Consider the following 23509-nt stretch of genomic DNA (forward strand, 5'->3'; position numbering starts at 1 on the left):
TTCAGATATCCCGATTTACTAAGTTTAACATCATGTCAGGATTCAGTAAAATCTGAAAAGTACAACTGTTCATTATCATAGGATGATTCACTCGTTTTATCATGACTATTTCTTGTGTTCAATGGGCTGCTATTGTAATCTCACACAGCTGCAGAGGAACCTGAAAATACTATTCCAGTACCAGGCAGTTTCCAAAAACTGATGCGTCGGTTTGCTGGCAAACAGCTGGCACACATGAAAGACACTGTCAAGACACGCATGTCCATCCACACCCAACCCCAAGGAGTCTTGCTCCAGGAAAATGAACAAATTTGAAATTTGCATTAAACATGCTTCAATATAGTTCAGACAAGGGTCAAAAGTTTCTTGGAATAAGTAAGGATTTCAAAAACAATATCATCCAACTAGGACTGCTGAATGTAACATTTTCACAATGGCTGGCACTACTCACATCTGCAAAAATCGTAGTAGTAATCTTGGGACTTTGCAGAGAGTTTATTAAAGAACAAACTTCAAAATCCACATCACTTCTAGTTTATAATGGACAGACGCTTTAGCTTCAATTTTAAAAATTGAGTCATAAAAGTGGATTCATATCTTCCAGACACAGTCAATAGCAGAAAATTACATTTGGATGAAAAGGTTAATTTATACCAGATTGATGATTGAGAATTGCGTTCCAATTAAAATATAGAATTTTTAAAAAATTAAATCTTCAAGGAAAACCATGGGAAAAAATTATGTTTTTTTTCCATTGACGCTGTTTCAGACTGAAAAGCAGAAAAATGGCTGGGCGTCTCCATAATACTGACACCAACACAATCTATATTGAGATAACAGCACACTTGCTGTGTATTGATGTCATTAAAGAAATTTAACTAATTGCGCATATGATTCTCCAGAGAGAGTCAGGAAGCCTTGATAAAATACTACAATAGATTGATTATAATATTGTGAAACCAACGTCCGATTCATAAACAGAAATGCAAATGAGCAGCTACAAATTTGAAGAGTATTTGTGCAACATGAAACAAACTAACTAGCTGCGTTCTGCCCTGGTGCATCAGTGTTTGTTAATACAGTCAGATACAAGTAGGTACGTGTGTAATTTCTTACACAACAAATGTCTATGTTGTTTATGCTGCCTCAAGAAGGATCTGAAAAATTAGCTATGCTTTCTCTGGCTCTGTATCAGGGAGCAAACAAGATACGTTTAAAACCCTTCAATATTAAATATATACCCAGAAAAAAATACACCTGGCTGATTATGGAACAGCAGCTATGGAATGGCAGGTTGATGATTCACATTCAGCAATTGCACAAATCACTACTGTGGCTTTCACCTGACGAAGGAGCAGCGCTCCGAAAGCTTGTGATTTCAAATAAACCTGTTGGACTATAACCTGGTGTCATGTGACTTCCGATTGAAGAAATCAGCATGCAGAAGAGCAACTGAAGAAGTCATGCCAGTCTCAATGTTAACTCTATTTCTCTCCATAGATGTTGCCAGACCTGCTGAGTTTCTCCAGTGTTCTCTATTTGTAGCAACTGACTAGCCAATTATCAGCTACCTCAAGGTCCATCTCAAATTCTTCACAAGGTTCTTCACAATTTGCTGCTACTGGAGAGAGCTAGCCAATACATCTGCATTGCCAAGGGCAGCTCTTCAGAGGGCAGTACTTGAGAATTGCTGGAGATGAATCTCTTGTGCTCTCCTCTACAGATATCACTGGTTAGAAACATGTTAGAGCTCTGAGCCAGCATGTCAGGTGTTGTAGCTTGACAGCAAAATTAGCAAGGTAAGCGACAGATCTAGGACAGGAGTTGTTTGAGAAGTGGTACCAATAAAAATGTACATTAACTAGCAAACTCTACTGGTGGTGTTCTAATTTTGTCTGCAGTACATAATCAGTTTCACTGTAGTAAAAGGCCAAGTAATGCAAAATAAAAAGCTGACAGCTTTCACATAAACTATTTAGGTAATGAATTATTTCTTCTCGCTAGTATGCCCTGCAGTACAAGAGTCTCACATCCTTTGACTGAGAAAACGTGACAATTTGGATGAAATCCTCGGAAAGGCATAAGCTTGCCATGGCATTAATGACAACTGCAGAGAGGTACACGGTTCAGATTGGGGTGCAGCAGTAATTCTGGTGGAGATTGTCTGACTTAGTCATACTTGAAGCCTGAAACTAGCGTGTAGACTACTTGTTGCACGGAATTCACTCACATTAGAACAGTACATTCAGTCTGGGAGGATCTGCTGCTAAGGTCATATGGTTCCAATTCACTTCACAAGTAAATTAAGGAAAGAACAATATATTTAAGTATACAAACAGATTCTTTCTAATCAAAAATTGTCATCAGAAACACGTGGCAAAACAGCATTAAGGGTTTATTTCAACAAGACTGAGCATTGGGGCGGCACGGTGGCTCAGTGGTTAGCACTGCTGCCTCACAGTGGCAGGAACTCGGGTTCAATTCCATCCTCGGGCGACTGTCTGGAGTTTGCACGTTCTCCCCGTGTCTGCGTGGGTTTCCTCCGGGTGCTCCGGTTTCCTCCCACAGTCCAAAGAGGTGCACATTAGGTGGATTGGCCATGCTAAATTGCCCATCGTGCTCAGGGATGTGTCGACTCAGTGGGTTATAGGGGGACGGGTCTGGGTGGGATGCTCTGAGGGTCGGTGTGGACTTGTTGGGCCGAAGGGCCTGCTTCCACACTAAGGATTCTATGATTCATTCTGTATTTACATGGAACACAAGCCTTTGGAGGAAAAAAACTGAAGTAAAAAAAATGATCTCATGATAACAACCACTCTGTTGGGTCAAATTACATAAAACAGAAGGTGATAGATTCAATTCACAGTCCGTGCAGAGTTATAAATCTCGCACAGGAGGCAACGGAGACACTGCAAGTGTACCCAAGGTAGGACAGGGGAATTATTCAGACAGGCTTCTCGAAGTCAATCAATCAATGCCCTGGTAGAATGGGCATGTATAACTGCAAATAGAGAGAGAAGTCATTTGGAGTTTTGGAATATGATACTTTCCATAGTCAGCTAACACTTATTGTCCAGGGTCACACATGAATATGAGTACTTATGTCAAAGTAGAAGAGGGCTCTGAAATGTCAAATAGAACCATATTCCAGCACGTGTCAGCACTTCCGGTTGGTAGAGTGCAAGAAAAGCGAGAAAATGAAAGGCAGCATATTTCTGCAGAAGGTTCCCCTCAAATAACTTGTATCTGAAATGGAGTCACTATGTGATCCGTAAGGCAAATAAGGAATATCACTTGCATAATAAATGTGTGAAACAAGATTTTAAAATGTTAATATCTGTGTACGTGCACACAGTGCTGCTTCTAATTCAGGGGAAAAAAAAATACTTTGGAAGGAAATTTCTCATTGTATAGCAAACACTTGAACAGATGATGAGATAACAGTCTGGAGCTGGAGGAGCACAGCAGGCCAGGCACCAGAGGAGCAGGAAAGTTGACATTTCAGGTCGGGACCCTTCTTCAGAAATGGGGGAGAGAAAAGGGAGTTCTGAAATAAATAGAGAGAGGAGGGGTGGGGGTGGGGAAGGTAGGTGGGATGGTGATAGGTGAGGGCATGTGGTGGGGATTGGTCAGTGAGGTAAGAAGAGCGGATAGGTGGGAGAGAAGATGGACAGGTTGTGTCAGGTGTGGGGATGAGAGGGAGGGTTGGTCATGGGATGAGGCCGGGGTGGGGAGATTTTGAAACTGGTGAAGTCCACATTGAGACCATTGGGTTGTAGGCTCCCGAGGTGGAATATGAGGTGCTGCTCCTCCAGTTTCTGGGTGGTGTCGTTGTGACACTGCAGGAGGCCCAGGATGGACATGTCATGCAGGGAGTGGGACGGGGAGTTGAAGTGGTTCGCGACTTGGAGGTGCTGTCATTTGTCGCAAACAGAGTGCAGGAGCTTTACAAAGCGATCTTCAAGCCTCCGCTTGGCCTCCTCTACATCGGTGAGACCACATCGGGAGCAGCGGATACAGTAGACTACATTGGCGGATGTGCAGGTGAACCTCTATCTGATGTGAAAGATTTTTTTGGTTCCTTGGATGGAGGTGAAGGGGGGGGTGCGGGAGGAGAAGGTGTGGGGTGGGTGTAGCACTTCCTGCAGTTGCAGGGAAAGGTGCCGGGGGGTGGGGCTAGTGGGGAGTATGGACTGGACAAAGGAGTTTCGGAGAGTGCAGTCCCTACGGAAGGCAGATCGGGGTGGGGAGGGAAATATCTCTGATTGTGGGGTCAGTTTGCAGGTGGTGGAAGTAGCAGAGAATGATATGTTGAATCAGAGGTTAGTGGGGTGATACGTGAAGACACAGGGGATTCTGTCTTTGTTTTTGTTGTGGGGAGGGGATATGAGGGCAGAGGTGCGGGAAACGCAAGAGATGCATTTTCGACCACTGAAGGTGCGGGGGGATGGTGGCTTGGGGGGCGGGGTGGGGGGGGGGGGGGGTGGTGAAGTTGCGGTCCTTGAAATAAGAGGACATCTGAAGTGGCTGAGGATGATGATCAAGTGGTTTGAAAGACATTATATTTAGCACTTCTCATCAAAGTGGAAGGCTGTACTTGTAAAATTCTAAACCTGTACAAAACTTCTCAACAGACCCAATCATCCTTGCAAATACCAGAACAGATTCATAGTACATCAATGCTATCAATTTTATATCAACCAAGGCTCTTTATGGTGATGGATTTCACAATCGTACATCAAAATGCATTTATTGTGATACTGTTGGCAATTATTGTACCCTTTAAAATTATTAACAGCTTTGTTCAAATGGACTGGAAATGGAAGAGAAATTGAGTGAGAATAGCTATTATAGCCTGGTCACGAGGGAAAGCATTTTTTTTTGAAAGACAGACAATAAAAGCATAACAATGTGATTTTCTTAAACAAAATAACTGGCACAATGAGATAATACTGGAAACATTGGAGGACAGACCAAACAGTAAGTCACTTTTCTCCATTCAGAGCCTGATGGATCGGTATATATTTCAACATTCTTCTATTCTTATTCCAAGAATTGGAGTTATTTTTTTAAAAACACTATAGCATCTGGCAAACCTAGATTAGGAACTTAAAGAGAAAGGGTATTGTATGGCAATGTCATAATTCAAATTCCTGTTAAGGGAGATATCTGTATTATTAATGGGCTCTCAGATTTCTTTCTTCTTAGAAAAAATAAGTGAAAGCTATAGTGCAGAGTATCACCAAGACTGAAATGGGTGGGATGTGAGCAGAGAAATAGCACAGTGCCATTGGGTAATGCAAAGTTTGAATTTAAAACGCTTTTGTCAAGAACAAAAGGCAAGACCACCATGTGATTAGTAAACTGTAGATGAATATAATTCATTCAGCCTCCTCTTTATGTGTCATAATTCACGTTAAAGCAAACCAAAATGAACCTTTGTTTTAAACAGGCTAATGATTAGTTTGTTACAAGTTATAACTTCTTGTCAACTCAGTCCAAATTGCTGACTCTTTACTCAGAGACCCTTTGAGACTCCTTACAAATCCCTTTAAGATGTATTTGGATGGGACCACTCCTGATTCTTTTAAATTTCAGGGAATACAGTCACAGTCTGTTCAATTTTTCCTCACAAGAAAATCCTCTCATCCGTCTGGTGAACCATATTTCCTCCAAGGCAAACTTTTTTTTTCCCTTGGGGAAGGAGACCTAAACTCACTTCAAGACCACTGCTTAGTCAGGCTTCACTTGCAGGAGGTTAAGTTGTTAATCGGGAGTTAAGTAAAAACAGCCAAAAGATACTCTGCTGTAACCTTGTTTTTTGCCATAAAGATCACAGCATTTACTGCAGCAGCATATTAAATGAAATACAAGTTGTGTATGAAGCATGTAATATACAAGTACAGAAATATTGCAGATATGTGTATGCTTAGAGAAAATTTCTTAACTGAACATTTCTAATTACAAAGAAAAATGATTAGACTTCCAAAGAAATAATTTTTAACTGCACATCAACATATTTATTCAGGTCATTTTATCTTCATTTCTCTTTGCATTCTGTTCTGTTGTCATGCTCAAGCATTAAAACAAAAGCACATCTTGTCACAGACTTTGTGAACAAATTAGAAAAATAAATTGAAGTGCAGGCTTAATGAGCTGAATGACTAGTTTCTCTGGAAGTTGTATAATGCTATTCTTATACGAACAGGCCTTTGTGCAGTTTTCATGATTGCTCATCATTTCACAACATTTCATCGATACAATAACAGGGCTGCAGCAAGGAAATACTCAATAGTGATCCATTTGAGAGTTTCAATGTTTATTTGAAACGGAGTGAAATTCACCCATTGCAATCGGACTATACAGATACTGACACCAGAAACGGATACCCCATTTATACTGAACACTCATCTGCTGTGGTGTGCAATGTAGAACAAATACTGCACAATATGGCATATATTGCACTGTGGATAAATAGAATCATTTTGGAAGAAATGATACCAGTTTGAGGGTCAGATAAGTTGAAGACTACTAAAGGGCAGACTCATTTAGATGAAGTCAATTTTAGAAATATGCTCAGGTCATTGACATTTTTCTAAAGATGCATACATCATTTTCGTTCAATAGTAGTACAATAATAGCACAAGACAAAGTTGGTTAAAAATGTAAATATAAAATGTTCTAAGTCAGTGTCAGCCTACTTCAAGTGCTTTGCTTCAATCCCGGGACTGTACTTACATGGAACAGTTAGAGCATTAAGCATGACAGGGTTGGAGTGATGCAAGGCAAGAGGAGACTGGTTTGCAGGATACAAGCAGATCAGTCCATTTCATTGACAGTGATTATAGAGCTGACACGTTACATGGGAATCTCCATGCTCTAATGTCATTCTATTGAATCAGTTTTTTTTTTCTGAGAAGCTAGAGTACAATGCTGGAGCCCTGAATTTAGTATACTATTAGAACCAAAAGAACATAACTAATTAAATGATAACTATGTACTATTTTGCTTAGTCTTGTACTGAAGCTTGCTTCACTGGGTACATGAGACATGCACAATTTTACTCCCTAGTCTCACTTGTCAAAGACTTTAAATATGAACACAAAGGTGTGTGAAAACAGACTGCGAAGACCTGAGGGAGGAAATCTTGACAAGATAGTTGCCTTCCTAGAAATACTAGAGACTATTCACAACCATTAAGAGCACTCCCGAGTGTAAAGAGACCAGTGCAAACATGATGGGGAGAAATGTTTGTTTTCGGCCAGCAATTGGCTGGAATTTCAACTGAGCGAGACAAATGAACAAGTTGATGTTTTGTGTCTCAGTTCATGAAAATAAGTGACATGACAGCATTATTCACACCTTTTTTGGGCGGCTCGCTGAACTGAAAAGTGGGGGCATTAGAATGCAGGTTAAAAATTATTGACACAATTTAAAGGTAGCTCGTACTGCTTAAAGCAGGGTCAGATTTTGATTCTAGAGAATTCTGTTGCGCACATTAAGCACAACTAGTTATTCCTCAGATTCACATATTAGAGATCCCTATGTAGGTGGTCAATAGAGGGAAGTTTTGTTTTTCCAGAGGGCTACCTAGGCTCTAGAGATGTATACTGGCACATCTGTCCAAATATGACACGACAAATTAGCTACTGTAATGTTACATCAAGGACAAAGTTTGCAAAGTATCAGGGGGCAAACTCATCAGTGGTTGGAGCAATACCTGACACAAATGACGATTGATGTAGTTGTTGGAGGTCAGTCATCTCAGGTCTAGGACATCTCTGCAGCAGTTCCTCAGTGTAGTGTCCTAGGCCCAACCATCTTCAGCTGCTTCAACAATGATCTTCCCTCCATCATACCGTCAGAAATGGCGATGCTCGTCGATGATTACACAATGTTTGAATACCTTTCGCAACTCCTCAGATACTGAAGCAGTCCATGTTCAAATGCAACAAGATCTGGACAATACCCAGGCTAGGGCTGAAAAGTGGCAAGTAACATTTGCGCCACACAAATGCCAAAATATAACTATTACCAATAAGAGGCAATCCACCCACTGTCCATTGACATTCAATGGTGTTACTATCACTGAATCCCTACTATCAACATCCTAGGAGTTATCATTGACCAGAAACTCGACTGGACTCACCACACAAACACAGTGGCTACAAAAGCAGGTCAGAAGCTAGGAATACTGGTGTGAATATCAACTCATAACTGCCCACAGCCTAACTATCATCTACAATGTTCAAGTCAGGAGTGTGATGGTATACTCCCCACTTGCCTGGATGGGTGCAGCTCCAACAACACTCAAGAAGCTTGACAAAGTATGCCACCTGATTGGCACTATACCTACAAGCATCCACTCCCTCTATCACTGACGCTCAGTAGCAGCAGCGTGTACCATCTACCAAGATGCACTGCAGAAACTCACCAAAGATACTCAGACAGCACCTTCTAAACCCACAACCACTTCCATCTAGAAGGACAAGGGGCAACAGATATAATAGGAGCACCACCACCTCCAAGTTCCCCTCCAAGTCACTCACCATCCTGACTTGCAAATATATCACAGCTCCTTCACTATCACTGGGTCAAAATCCTGGAATTCCCTCCCTAATGGCATTGTGGGTCAACCCTCAGCAAGTGGGCTATAGTGGTTCAAGGCGGCAGCTCAAGGAGGCAGCTCACTACCACTTTCTCAAGGGCAACTAGGGAGAGGAAATAACTGCTGGTCAGCCAGTGACGCCCACAACCCACTAATGAATATTTTTTTTTTTAAAAATCAAAGAATAACATTAAATAACCCAAGTAGAACTTTTGAGGTAAGACTCCGGTTGTGCTCTTGCTGAGTCACTTCCCATAACACTTTCTCACAATAATGAGATGACTACACCTACTGCTGTCCTTGTACTTACTGCCCTCACCTTCCTGAGTCTTTGAAATCATACATACCATTTCCACACTCTTCTACACTTTCATGTTTAAAGCATCTCATTAAGTTGCTACTGACACTTCATTCTTTCCTGCAGAAACATTGATAAAAATAAAAGGTAGAGGTAGAGGTAGAGGTAAAGTTGGCATAGTGCCAGAGGATCAGAAAGCTGCTCTCTCATTACGGAGATGTTGCTACACAATGCCTGGCAGCAGGCAAGAATAAGACATTGAGCTTATTGTGAATGCCAATGGAGGAAGTGGCACTCATGTAGGCAGGGATGTAACAAGTGGCAAGGTTGGAGGGTGTATTCCACAGGCTTTTCCCCACATCTGTTTTATCTTCTGCTTTTCGCTACAGTCTCACTCTATCCAAGTACCAAGTTTAGATGCATTTCAGTAGCCACTTACATTTGCTTAGCCTTGCCACTAACTTACCCTCATTGTGGCACCAATGTCTTGTTTTTGGAAGAATGATCTACTTTAATTAATATCTGGATCTGTAAACCTTGTTCTGCAGTCCATTCTCAATAGTTCCTTAATAAGTATCTCTAATGTTAGGTCTCTCACCAGATGTACGATCAATAACTGTTGTTATCTTTGATAATTGTGTAGAATTAGCAATCACAAGGATCACAGTGAAATCATTCCCATATAATCCAAACTAGAAAACCAGTACATCAATCACTTACTTGTCGCTCTGACATGACATATAGGTACTGTTGATCTGTAGAGAAACCCATATCCCTAAGAATCATTCTTCTGTCCAGCATGACATGAATAGTCTCATAGTGAGCACCATCACTGGGTGGACCATCAACACGAATCTGTTTAAGAAAAAGCAAGAAACTTTTATCAGGATGTGCACACACCATCGTAACCAAGAGAGATATGATGTGGAGGTGCTGGTGTTGGACCTAAGGTGGACAAGGTGAAAAATCACATGGCACCAGGTTATAGTCCGACAGGTTTATTTGTGTTAAACCTGTTAGACTATAACCTGGTGTCATGTGATTTTTGACCTTAACGAAGAGATTCCTGAGATGGTTACAGCGGTTCTTATTAATAGTAAAAATCTGATTAGACCGTTTTAAAATTGTGTTTTCAAATTTGCACATTTATACCTTCAAATACTTAAACCAATCAAACTTATAGCCCAATTTGGCACATCTTCATCTCTGCAAATGCTCTGTTTACTTTCAGTTTGCATCCTTTACTTCACCTCTCCTGGAGGTTGGTGACACTTCTGTTCTCTCTTTCAGAAATCAAAGATGATTAAGCTAAAATAATTAACCACCAGTATTTAGCTCAAGTCATCACTTCAGTTACGAAACTCAACATGATTGTTGAGGAGTTACTTGACCATATGGAGCATCTTAGTCAAGTGTGGTCGTGTAAACTTTCATGGGGTCACACGATAATGCTATGGAATTAGATTCTTAGTCATCTCACCTTTTTTCTGGCGCAAGATTTTGAATTCAGTTGTTTGAAGATTAAATGTTGAAGAAATCTTTCATTTGACCGGTCTGTAAAGCTGAGAAAAACATCCCATAATATATCTACTCAATAATCACTGGGGATCTATTCCCAGGTCATGAAGGGTTATGGGAAGGAGGAAGTGCAGTAGCACACTCCAACAGGTCAAACACAGACACTGTCGGCTGAATGGGCTGTTTCTGTGCAGTAACCATTTGATGAATGATCCTATGATCATTGCACTAAAGCGATGACCTGGATCATCAACTTAAAAGACTCAACTTGTTTTGCTTAAGTTAACAGGAACAAAATAATTACAAAAGTTTTGGAAATGATTTGAACATCACGATCATTGTAACTCAAATTTTAATAAGGAATCTTATTGTTTCTATGATCTTAAATTTCTATGATCTAATCTATGAAGAGGTTTATGTAAAGAAGTGCAGCTAGAATTTGGTAGGCCCCTCCTGTGAATGGGTTGGGAGGTTGAGGGGTGGTATTTCTAACATTGTGTGGAATAGTGAGTTGCCTTCCTGCATTCTCTGATGTCACCCAACAATGGAGGTGAAGATGTGTAGCACAATCCCCCCACCTTAAACCAAATAACTGGCCACATAAAGGCCGAAATGGCCTGGTCCCAGTGCCAGTGAAGAGAGCATTCTTATTCTGAGATTCCTGCAGCGGTCACCACTAGCAGTGGTGATGCTGGAATAAAGAGTTGCTAACCTTCTGCATACTTGGCAGCTCTTGGAACGAGGACATCCTCCATCCTGGGGGTGGAAGAGATGACTTCAAGCAACTAATTGTTTGAATTACATATAATTGTGGCTTTCAAAGGAGGAAGAGAGAAGCTCGCTCTAAACCTTTTAGCTAGAGGGCATCCATAACATTCTGACTAATTTGGGAGAGACACAGAAGAGAACAGGCAAGTTGCTGTTATAAACTGAGCAAACAAGAGCATGACTGCAAAAAAAAAGGTCATTGTGCTAGACTCGACATGTCTGCTCAAGCCGTCAGGAGATGTATCAACACCAGATTCATCAGGCGCACTCACAAAATAGCGCAGAACGTCACCCAAGCACAATACAATGGCCTTGAGGGTCTGGATGGCAATCACAACATTGCCATCAAACCAGCAGACAAAGAAGGAGCCATTGTCATACAAACAAGAATGGACTACTGCAAAGAAGTGTACCAACAACTGAACAACCAGGAGCACTACAGACAACCATCTCCGATCCAACCAAAGAACATACCCGTCAACTCAACAGACTGATCAAGACCTTTGATCCAAACCTTCAGAGAATCCTATCCACTCACTCATCCCACATACTTCTCACACCGGAGACTTCTACTGCCTTCCAAAGGTACACAAAGCCAACACACCTGGACGTCCTATCCTATCAGGCAATGGGACCCTGTGTGAGAACCTCTCTGGTCACATCGAGGGCATCTTGAAACCCATTATATAAGGAATTCCCAGCTTCTGTTGTGACACACCAGATTTCTTAGAAATATAGCACCCACAGGCCACTCAAGACAGGAACACTCCTAGTTACAATGGATGTTTTGGCACTCTACACCAGCACTGCCCACCACACCCCCCACCCCCCACAACGATGACATCACTGCAACAGCCTCAGTACTCAACACCCAATTTCCTGCCGCCATCCTACAACTCATCCACTTCATCCTCGACCACAAAGTCTTGAGCTCCGACAACCAGTTCTTCATTGAGACACACGGAACTCCCATGGGGACCAAATCTCCACCCCAATACACCAACAGTTTCATGCACAAGTTCAAACAAGACTTCTTTGCTGCACAGGACCTCTAACCAACGCTATACACCAGATACATTAATGACATTTTCTTCCTCTGGACTCATGGCAAGGAATCACTGAAACAACTATACAAAGATATCAACAATTTTCATCCCAGCAGACTTACCATGGACTATTCTTCAGAAACAGTCTCATTCTTGGACACATGCATCTCCATGAAGAACAGACATCTCAGTACCTCACTCTGCTATAAACCCATGGATAACCTCATGATGCTGCACTTCTCTAGCTTCGACCCTAAAATGTTAAAGAAGTCATCCCCTACAGACAAGCCCCACATATACAGAGGATCAGGTCAGACAAGGTGGAAGGCAACAGACACCTAAAAATGTTGAAAAACGCCCTCGTAAGAATGGGATATGATGCTCAACTCATTGATCACCAGTTCTGACGCGCCACAGCGAGAAACCGCAGCGACCTCCTCAGAAGTCAGACGCAGGACATGACAAATAGAGTACCCTTTATTGTCCAGTACTTCCCCGGACCAAAGACCACGCCATGTTCTTTGCAAACTTTAACATCTCATTGATGACGATGAACATCTTGCCAAGATCATCCCTACACCTCTACTTCTCACCTTCAAACAACTGCCAAGCCTTAAACAGACCATCATTCAGAACAAACTACCTAGCCTTCAGGGCAACAGTGATCAGAACACCACACAACCCTGCCACAGCAACCTCTGCAAGACATGTCACACCATTGACTTCCATTACACATGGGAACACCACCTCTACATACACAGCAGATACTCATGTGACTCGGTCAAAGTTGTCTATCTCATACGCTGTAGGCAAGGATGTCCTGAGGCATGGTATATTGACGAGACCAGATGAATGGCAAAAACCTCCAGACAGGAATGTTCCCTCCCAGTCAAGGAATGCTTTACGGTCAAGGATATTCAGCCTCCTATCTTCAGGTAAATGTCCTCCAAGGTGGCCTTTGGAGTTGCACAACAGCGCAGAATCGCCAAGCAGAAATTAATAGCCAAATTCTGTACCCACGATGACAGCCTCAGCCATGATCTTGGGTTCATGTCGTGCTACATTTAACCCCATCATACTGTCCTGTATCTGTAAAATCTTTCTTACTGTCCTGTTTTAACATCATCACCTTCATAACCTGTTTTGATCTCTCTACCCTAATTAGTCTGACAGTTTTGGATTACTTGTTACTTTGGTTCGACGCTTGGCATGTGGCTCTTTTATACCTATCAGGTTATTCCAGCCATTTGGTGTGTCTCCAGCACCATCTTATTTTTAAATTGTGTAATTATATCTCTGCCTCAATTAATTGGATTATAGCTCATCCGCTTCACCTACTATTCAGCTGTTGACACTTTACACACACACACACACTGTCTGACACTTCTAATCACCTGCAGAGACTTATTATGCAGCCTATGGGCACTCCACTTACACCATTTGCATGATCTTTTGATCTCTCGGACTATAAATTCTGTGCCTGTATGTTTTTCTTCGCTTCACCTGACAAAAGGGGCAGTGCTTCGAAAACTTGTGATTTCAAATAAACCTGTTGGACTATAACCTGGTGTCGTGCGACTTCTGACCCTGCCCACCCCAGTCCAACACCAGCATCTTCACATCCAAAAAATTATGAGAGAGGAAGGTGCCCTGCAAATGCAAAGGTGGAAAAGTAGTGGAAGGAAGAGAAGAGGGGCTGGAGGGTGAGGGAGGAATCTGCGTGATGTGAAGAGACAGGGGCATGGGATTGTGGGAGAAAGTAGGACCTCATTCTCACTACTAAATTGGCAACCAAGCTCCTAAATCCTTAAGAGCTAGGCTTTTAGCTTGTGTTACATGCTTCTGAAGTCACACAAGTGGAAACTGTTTCATTGTGCTCCGAATTAACTATAAATGACAGTGTGGCCATTCTGTAGCACACTATATTCTTTATTTTGATTATCGCAAACAATGCATTAAATCAGAATTGTTGTGATCCAGATTAAAAATACAGTACTACTAACTGAGAAAATATTAAACACATTAATTCCAGTGGTTCTGCAAGTACATTCAATCAATTTTACAACTATTTGCCGTTAAGATGAGCAGAATTTTATTCCCCTCGCAATCCACATTACAAAGGATGTAAAACGTAACCAGGAATCGTTGTACGAGAACCAAATCAGACATTGTGAGGAGAATTTTTTTCAACAATTGTGCGGTAGGAGGCTAATTGGATGTGTCTTTAAATAAGAATTCACAGACAAAGAGGCAGAATTAGCCGTAATGAATACAACAGACAAGGTGAGTACCATGTTTACCAAACAGTTTGATCTATAAACACTCACTTTTATTTACGGAATAGTTTCGAGAAGACAAGCTCTGTCTACCCAAAATTGAGATTGGAGCTTTCACTGTGTATTCCTCAAGTCTTTCAATGTATCAACGTTCTGCATGCTGAAAGTGCACTTTTATGATTCTTAATAACAGGAGGGAACAGAAATTTACTAACTGTATAAAAATAAAGATTGCATCCTGGACAGTATAGAGCACTGAATTTACACAGAATATCACAAACCTGCAAATACACTATGAGGATGTGCTGGTAACAATTATGCCCTAGGCATAAAGGGGTCATTACCGCAGAACTAATTCAATAACCTGAATAAACCGTGTACAGCTTTTTGACAAGAAATTTATCAAAGATACCTTGATGTGAGTTAACATTTCTTTGCATGATATGCTCCATTCATTACATTCTACTCTGCTTGGAATAACATCACTTCGTTGGAGGCTCCACTGTTGATGTCACCTAGCATGGTGACAAAATGTCTGACCGAGAACAAGCCAGCTTGACGAGCAAGTCAACAACCTCACCCACAACCTGAGCTACAGAGCTTTGCCAAAACTTGATATTAATGATTGCCTCTATAAAATCAAAAGAATCAACGCAGATTATTGCACAAGATTTCTTCCAAGAGATATGATCAATAACAATAATGAATTTCTATGTATACTATGCTGTGGAATTGATCACAAGATCAATCAAGGGACTAGTTGGTCTTTCAACCGTGTGACTTGTTTGAAATGGAACATGCAAATTTGGTTATAGCTAAATCTTTCTATATTAATAAATAAATTTCCCTTTGACTGCTTGCACAATAAAATGTTTTGCCAAGTTTATGATATTGAAATACTGGAGTACAGCAATATATTTGCAGTCAATTCAAGTTTGCAACATTTTCCAAGTTGAGAAGTCACCTAACAAATTGTCACTTTTGATAGATAAAATGATTCCTTTCTCCAAAATATTATGTTAAACTAACATTAATTACAGTTTTGTTGCATACTAATTATAAATCTAAACCAGATATTTCATCTCGTCAACTAATCATTTCTTAGTCTCATGTGTAAAGTTTGATGAATAATCCCCTGAAATCCATGAATAATCACTGGCACTAAACATTTCTTCTCCTACTCTTCAATCAAACTAGCTGTAGAACTCAACTTTTCTTTTGTGAATATATCCTCAAAAGCATTCTAGCAATATGCATGAATGTTACAATTCTGTTGTGTAATAAGAACCTTAAGGATACGGCAAATTAAGATTTTATGTCAATCCTTGTAAACTGTTCACATGACAAAGTAGACTTCCCACATTGTAATTTTACCTATCTCTTTTCTCAATGCAACATTGATTGAAGAATAAAACGTGAAGTGACTATTTTGTTTGAGTCTTCCATTTACACGCACCCAGAGTTGATTTATCCAGCAGGCTGACAGGAGAATCAACTAAACAGGAAGATAGAGTTGCAGTTATTAATGATAATTATTAAATGGAGTTTTTGGCACAACAAAGTGTATCTTAAATTAAATTGGAAAATACCAGTGCAAATGTATTAACCTACAAATAAATGACAAACCTAAATGGTTACTGTATATTTAAGTTTTTGAAAGCAATTAGGGCTGTTTTGTTTATAAAAACATTGTGTGGGATAGTTGTGTCACTGGAAAGGCTGAAATTTATTGCTCACTCCTGATTTCCCTTAAACTGATTGCCAGGAGAGCCATTTAAGACAGTAACCACAGGGCTGTGTGTCTGGAGTTGCATACAGGCTAGACCAGGTTAGGATGGCAGATTTCCTTCCCTAAAAGGAATTAATGAACCAGATTGCTACCGGGGTAAATAATTTCAGATGGTGAGTACAGAAAATAAAAATCGTAAAGGCCATGTTTATCTATGATCAAGGTAGCTCTATGTTCAGTTTTGGCAAATCTGGCGTCAGAAGATCAGGAGTTAATATCCATATCAGAGACCTGAAAATTATTCTCATGGGCACTTCAGTGTAGTATTTAGGCAGTGTTATGCTGCTAAACGCAATGCTTTTTACAGTTGAATTGTTAAAACCAGGCCCTGCCTGACTGTTCAAGAGGATGCAAAAATCCCACGACAATATTTGAAGGAAGGCAGAGGAATTACTCCGATATCCTTGGCAATATTTATCCCTAAATCTATATCACTCAAAGTAGATTACCTGGTCATTCATCTCAATGTTGTTTGCAGGAGCATTCTGGGCACATTAGAGAACAGAAATAGGAAGAGACCATTCATCCAGTTGAACTTGCTCCATTATTGATTTGGCACGTGGCTGACTTTTTTCCTCTAATGCCATTTTCCCCACAAACTCTATGTCTTTTGACTTCTGCCTTGGACATGCTCAACGAATGAGTTTCCACAGCCCTCTGGGACAGAGAATTCTAAAAATTCATCATCTGAGTTTAGAAATTCCTCCTCATCTTCATCTTAAGTGGCCCATCACTTGTCCTGAGAAGGTACCCCCATAGTTAGACTACCAGATAGGAAAACATCTTATCTACAGCTACCTTATCATACCCAGTATCTTCAGTCTCTCCAAATGAAATAACCTGCCATGTCCAGGATTAACGTAGGAATCTACACTGTATTCCCTCTCCACCAAGTAAATCCTTCCTTAGATAAGGAGACCAAAAATGTATACTATACGCCAGGTGAAGTCTCACCAAGGCTTCATACAACTGCAGCAAGCCAGCTTTACTCAACTCTCCTTAAGGTGGCCAACATACTATTTGCCTTTCTAATTGCCTGTTTCACCTACATTAGCTTTTAGTGACTCATGGACAAGGGCACAAGGTCCTTTTGGACTGAATAACTTCTCACCATTTAAAGAAATATTCCATCTTTTTGTTGTTTTTTCTACTAATAGGAAGGAGATTACTAAATTAGAGAGGGTTCAGAAAAGATTTACAAGGATGTTGCTAGGTCTGTATCCCTCTGCTCCCTGCCTATTCATGTATCTGTCTCGATACATCTTAAATGATGCTATCGTGCCTGCCTCTACCACCTCCGCTGGCAACGCATTCCAGGCACCCACCACCCTCTGCGTAAAGAGCTTTCCATGCATATCTCCCTTAAACTTTTCCCCTGTCACCTTGAAATTGTGACCCCTAGTAATCGAGTCCCCCACTCTGGGAAAAAGCGTCTCACTATCCACCCTGTCTGTACCTCCCATGATTTTGTAGACCTCAATCAGGTCCTCCCTCAACTTCCGTCTTTCTAATGTAAACAATCCTAATCTACTCAGCCTCTCTTCATAGCTAGCGCCCTCCATACCAGTCAACATCCTGGTGAACCTCCTCTGCACCCTCTCCAAAGCATCCACATCCTTTTGGTAATGTGGCGACCAGAACTGTACGCAGTATTCCAAATGTGGTCGAACCAAAGTCCTATACAACTGTAACATGCCCTGCCAACTCTTGTACTCAATACCCCGTCTGATGAATGAAAGCATGCCGTATGCCTTCTTGACCACTCTATCGACCTGCGTTGCCAACTTCAGGGTACAATGGACCTGAACACCCAAATCTCTCTATGCATCAACTTTCCCCAGGGCTTTTCCATTTACCGTATAGTTCGCTCTTGAACTGGATCTTTCAAAATGCATCACCTGGCATTTGCCTGGATTGAACGCCATCTGCCATTTCTCCACCCAACTCTCCAATCTATCTATAATTCTGCTGCATTCTCCGACAGTCCCCTTCACTATCTGCTACTCCACCAATCTTTGTCATCTGCAAACTTGCTAATCAGACCATCTATACCTTCCTCCAGATCATTTACGTATATCACAAACAACAGTGGTCCCAACACGGATTCCTGTGGAACACCACTGGTCACAGTTCTCCATTTTGAGAAACTCCCTTCCAAAACAACTCTGTCTCCTGTTGCCCAGCCAGTTCTCTATCCATCTAGCTAGTACACCCTGGACCCCATGCGACTTCACTTTCTCCATCAGCCTACCATGGGGAACCTTGTCAAACGCCTTACTGAAGTCCATGTATATGACATCTACGGTCCTTCTCTCATCTATCAACTTTGTCACTTCCCCAAAGAATTCTATCAAGTTGGTAAGACATGACCTTCCCTGCACAAAACCATGCTGCCTATCAATAATAAGCCCATTTTCTTCCAAATGTAAATAGATCCTATCCCTCAGTATCTTCTCCAGCAGTTTCCCCACCACTGACGTCAGGCTCACTGGTCTATAATTACCTGGATTATCCTTGCTACCCTTCTTAAACAAGGGGACAACATTAGCAACTCTCCAGTCCTCCTGGACCTCACCCATGCTCAAGGATGCTGCAAAGATATCTCTTAAGGCCCCAGCTATTTTCTCTTTCGCTTCCCTCAGTAACCTGGGATAGATCCCATCCAGACCTGGGGACTTGTCCACCCTAATGCCTTTTAGAATACCCAACACTTCGCCCCCCTCCTTATGCCGACTTGACCCAGAGTAATCAAGCATCTATCCCTAATCTCAACATCCGTCATGTCCCCCTCCTCGGTGAATACCGACGCAAAGTACTCATTAAGAATCACACTCATTTTCTCTGACTCCTCGCATAACTTCCCTCCTTTGTCCTCGAGTGGGCCAACCCTTTCTCTAGTTACCCTCTTGCTCCTTATGTACGAATAAAAGGCTTTGGGATTTTCCTTAACCCTGTTTGCTAAAGATATTTCATGACCCCTTTTAGCCCTCTTAATTCCTCGTTTCAGATTGGTCCTACTTTCCCGATATTCTTCCAAAGCTTCGTCTGTTTTCAGTCACCTAGACCTTATGTATGCTTCCTTTTTCCTCTTTGCTAGTCTCACAATTTCACCTGTCATCCATGGTTCCCTAATCTTGCCCTTTCTATCCCTCATTTTCACAGGGACATGTCTGTCCTGCACTCTAACAAACCTCTCTTTAAAAGCCTCCCACATATCAAATGTGGATTTACCCTCAAACAGCTGTTGCCAATCCACATTCCCCAGCTCCTGCCTAATTTTGCTATAGCTGGCCTTCCCACAATTTAGCACTCTTCCTTTAGGACCACTCTCGTCTTTGTCCATCAGTATTCTAAAACTTATGGAATTGTGATCACCACTGAAACTTCAACCACCTGGCCGGGCTCATTCCCCAACACCAGGTCCAGTTTGGCCCCTTCCTGAGTTGGACTATTTACATACTGTTCTAGAAAATCCTCCTGGATGCTCCTTACAAATTCTGCTCATCTCAACCCCTAACACTAAGTGAATCCCAGTCAATATTGGGAAAATTAAAATCTCCCATCACCGCCACCCTGTTGCTCCTACATCTTTCCATAATCTGCCTACGTATTTGTGCATCTATCTCACGCTCGCTGTTGGGAGGCCTGTAGTACAGTCCCAACATTGTTGGGGTCATATCTCCCTCAAACATCAGAAGCGGTCTCAAGATATGCCACCTCCACTCACTCTCCTTTGTCAGTGCTACAAACAAGATCTTCAAAAAGCTGCAAGATTTTCAAACATGTTTCCCTTTTGTAAATTCAAGTTGGCACTGCTCAATTTTCCCATCTGTTCTAAATGTCCAGAATTCACAACCTTTATGACAAATTCTAACATTTTCCTGACTACTGATGAAAAACCACAAATCTGTAGTTCTTCATTCTCCTTGTTCCTCCATTTGTAAATAGTGGAGGTCCATTCACTACTCTAATCCTCAGGAACTTTTCCGGAATCTACAGAATTTTGAAAGATTGCATCGATTATTTCTTCTCACCACCTTCAACGCTCTGGGCTAGAACTCATTGGTCTTCATTTCAGGTAACTTTCCAAGTACCACCTCTTTAGTAACATTAACTCCTTTTAGTTCCTCTTTCTCAAGTCCCTTGGTCACTTAGTATTTTGGGATATTTGGTGCATCTTGTTCCTTGAAAACAAACTATAAAACAACTGGGACGACATTCAAAAGTAATATATTGGCTGTACGAAATTTGGCACACTAAGGACATAGCAACATTACATATATTGCGATGAATCATATTTTTGTAATCAAATCTGAGAATTGCAAAATTAAGTGCATACATAGTTCCAAGAACTTCTCAGTAGTCACATTCAATTCTGACTAGCAACTTATTGCAAGCTTTTCTATTTGTTGCTCGGAATAATTTGGGGTCACAGAGGAGGAATTCAAATGTTACAAGCAGCTGGAGAAAGATAGAGAGGCAGAGGTACACTCCATGTTAAGATTACTGCAGTTAGCTGTGTTGCTGGGAAGGCAGTTGACCTGCACAAATTCTCTCAGTGAGGAGTCAAGAGCTGTTAGAACTCAGCAGCCTTCTAATTCCTAGAACTTATTCGAGTCACAACTCTGACTCAGTAGTAGTCCGAAGGAGCTGATAAACTGGAACAGTCACATCCAGTCCCAAGAGTTGCTAGGCAGTTATATTCACTTCTGTGTTAAGCAAAGTCACAGGGAGCTCAGATGATGATTGCTAGCATTAACATTCCCTTATTCCTCCCCCAAAGGACTCAACACGCCTCCCTATCTACCCTAGGCACTCCATCATTTGCCTGTCAACCCTAACTTCTTAACCAACTGCTACCCTAACCACACAACTACCTACATTTTTATCTTTAACAGGAAGCTATGTACCTGTGCCTGACTGCGCTGCTGGACAGTTTAAAAAAAATCACAGAACACTGGAGTTGACTGCTGCAAAAGGAGGCATGGTACATTTATCCTGCACAATGAGAAAATTCAGTCAGAGGTCTAGAGCACTGAAAAAGGCCCTTCAACCCTTCAAGTCTTCACTGATCACAAATAAGCACCTAACTATCCTAACACCATTTCCAGCACTTGGCTCATAGCCTTGTATGCCTTTGCAGTGCAAATGCAAATCTAAATACTTCTTAAATGTTATGAGGCAGAAAGTTCCAGATTCACACCATGCTCTGGGTGGAAAAAAAAATTCCTCATATTCCTATAAACCCCTTGTCCCTCATCTTAAATCCATATCCGTGTCACTGATCCCTCCATCAAGGGGATGCGTTCCTACCCTAACTATGTCCCTCAATTTTATACAACTCAATCATGTACCATCTCAATCTCCTCTGCTGCAAGAAAACTGTTAGATTTCAGGTAAGCTCAACATTTCTGAAGGAGCCAGAATCAGAAATACCTCTGAACGTAGTCCAGTTGTTTTATGGTTTGTTTTCAAGGAACAAGATCCCAGAAAATATCCCAGAAATACTACGTGACCAAGGGGCTGGTGAAAATTGCAGACCACAGACTTAACGCAAAAAGTAAGAGTGGACTGGCAGAATATGGCCCAGTTTCAGAGCCCAGGGGAGCAGTGACCCACAAAAAGAGGGGAAAATCAACCACTATGGGAGAATTTGTTCAGGCAGTCCATGAGAGAACAGCTCAAGAGGGAGCTTCAAGGCCAGAAATGAAAAATTGCAAACCCTTGTGAAGTTTAATGAGATTTGATGACCCACTGTGTCATTAACATCTGAAGGAAACTGCTGAGAAATCCATGGGATCTGTCTTGATCACATTTGCTATTTGATGTGCTCTGTGGGGTATTTGATCCCTGTCCATGACCCCTATTTACCATATGTTAACTCTGGGAGTTAGAAATAAGTTGTACAGGTACTACAGATTACTATAGAACAATAGAACAGTGAGACAAAGTGTTATTTGTTCAATATTATGGAATTGTATGACTTTATTCTCTTTAAAATCTCCTGGATCTAACAATTTGTCTATAAATTAAAATAATCTGCCTCTAGACGGGCCGTAACATAAATTGGGCAGTCTGGTTAGGCACCATAACAATGTAAAATTGACATTTGCTTTTTTCTTCTGATTGAATCCAAAAATGTGCTCTGAGGTTTTAATCGAGACAACTTGAAATTTATAAATGTTTGAAATAGGGAAATTTCCACACCTCATTGTAGCATCATTGAATGATCCAACACAGAAAGAGACCAGACGCCCCATCGTATGTGCTGAAGGAGCTATCAGATTCGTGTCCAACTCCCCTGTTCTTTCCCCAGCACATTGCAGACTTTTCCGCTTCAGGTATTAATCCAACTTCCTATTAAGAGCCACCACTGAAACAACCATTTCAGTCAGTATGCCAAACCATTAGAATTCACCATGTAAATGTAATTTTCTTCATATTGTCACTAATGCTTTTTGCCAATTAATACAAAATCTGTGTTCTCAAGTTACCCATCCTTCTGCCACAGAAATACGTTCTCCTTATTTATTATATCAAAACCCTTTGTGAAACTGAATATCTCAAACCAATCTCCCCTTAACCCTTCTGCTCTTCAGTGTCTCCACATAACTGATGGGCTAAATTTCTGGCACCATTTTAGTAAATCTCTTCTGCAGTCTTTTCAAGGCTTTCACATTCTTTGTAACCTACAGTGCAGAAAATTGGCTTCAGCACCCCAGCTGGTGCCTAACCACAGCTTTATAACAGCTTAACATTGTTTTCTTGCTTCTGTACTCAATGTATCTATTGAGCAAAGGAGTTTATGTGCCTTTTTAACACTTATTAATTTACTCTACCACTTTCAAAGATTTGCGCATGTATACCTGCAAGCCTCTCCGTCTTTAAATTTTCTTTATAACCACCATTTACTTCGTTATTTACGATCAATCAGCTGCAGAACAAAATCAGGTTAATAAGACCTTTGTTAGAAAGTACAAAAATATAGTCTTAGGATGTGTGATCTTTACCTGTAAACTGCTTGCAAAGAATCATGTGTGTCTTCTTCCAATTTTCCCTTCTATTCACAGCAACCGAATACGTACCCAGGAGATTGTGCACAGTGCAATCACGAATCACATGCCCTTATTTGATTTTGCAATATGATACGAGTTCAAGCTTTTTGTCAACATTCTGGGACCCTCTACACCCCCAAAGTTTTGCTGA

The 23509-nt window shown here is 41.2% G+C and overlaps 1 protein-coding gene across 2 annotated transcripts in view; it reads right to left on the bottom strand.

The window, feature by feature from the left end:
- LOC109934064 (plexin-A2) overlaps positions 1–23509 on the bottom strand; it is a 434576-nt gene that overhangs the window by 221257 nt on the left and 189810 nt on the right. For both annotated transcript variants that reach the window (XM_048612014.1, XM_048612015.1), the window contains one exon: positions 9627–9761. In XM_048612014.1, coding sequence (XP_048467971.1) covers positions 9627–9761 — 135 coding nt within the window. The remainder of the gene's footprint in view (positions 1–9626; positions 9762–23509) is intronic.

This window comes from Rhincodon typus, chromosome 25, assembly GCF_021869965.1.
Source record: "Rhincodon typus isolate 14 chromosome 25, sRhiTyp1.1, whole genome shotgun sequence".
NCBI classification, from domain to species: Eukaryota; Metazoa; Chordata; class Chondrichthyes; order Orectolobiformes; family Rhincodontidae; genus Rhincodon; species Rhincodon typus.